The 848-nt window shown below is 46.5% G+C and overlaps 1 protein-coding gene across 1 annotated transcript in view; it reads left to right on the forward strand.

The window, feature by feature from the left end:
- Positions 1-811, forward strand: part of LOC136837660 (uncharacterized) — a 1358-nt gene extending 547 nt beyond the window's left edge. The window contains exon 2 of the mRNA XM_067102534.1: positions 152-811. Within this exon, the coding sequence (XP_066958635.1) occupies positions 152-811 (660 nt within the window). The remainder of the gene's footprint in view (positions 1-151) is intronic.
- The last annotated feature ends 37 nt before the right edge of the window (positions 812-848 follow it).

An 848-nucleotide genomic window follows, 5' to 3' on the forward strand; every position in this document is an offset into this window, starting at 1 on the left:
TGACCAGTTTATCAAAGAATAACTAAACAACATATAAAGTTAGGACATCAACAACACACCTATTCTGTGAAAGCTTTTAGGAAGACTTACAATAGGAACTCTTCCCTATATTTTCAATAAATAATATCTAAAATATTCCAATAATTTCCAGGTAATTGTGCTCTTGGCGGCTTCCGCTTGCGCTACTGAGATTGAGAAGCGAGAGGCGGAGCCAAGCTATGGCTATTATCGTCCTTCCTACGGCCATGGATATGGCTATCCAGTAGGCTATGGTTATGGGCACCACCATTACAAGAGGTCTGCTGATCCAGAGCCAGAGCCTGAAGCTTCCTACTCCTATGGACACTACCCCATCTACCATCCTTATGGGCACCACTACGGAAAGAGGTCTGCTGATCCAGAGCCAGAGGCTGAAGCTTCCTACTCCTATGGACACTACCCCATCTACCGTCCTTATGGGCACCACTACGGAAAGAGGTCTGCTGATCCAGAGCCAGAGGCCGAGGCTTCCTACCCTGGACTACTCCCCCATCTACCGGACACTACCCTGCTGATCCAGAGCCAGAGGCCGAGGCTTCCTACTCCTATGGACACTACCCTGTCTACCGTCCTTATGGGCACCATCACGGAAAGAGGTCTGCCAATCCTTACCCTTATGCTGAGCCTTCCTATGGTTACTATGGCTATCCTCGTCCAGTCTACCACTACCCTTCTTATTACTACGGCTAAGGAGAAACATTACCATTGCTTTCCCTGGAGCATAAGTGTGGATTTTCCATTGTTGCTGACTCAGGAGTGTTTATGTACATAAAAACGAAATTAATTAATACTGCAAAGCATGTTTTTTA

This window comes from Macrobrachium rosenbergii, chromosome 59 (assembly GCF_040412425.1).
Source record: "Macrobrachium rosenbergii isolate ZJJX-2024 chromosome 59, ASM4041242v1, whole genome shotgun sequence".
NCBI classification, from domain to species: domain Eukaryota; kingdom Metazoa; phylum Arthropoda; class Malacostraca; order Decapoda; family Palaemonidae; genus Macrobrachium; species Macrobrachium rosenbergii.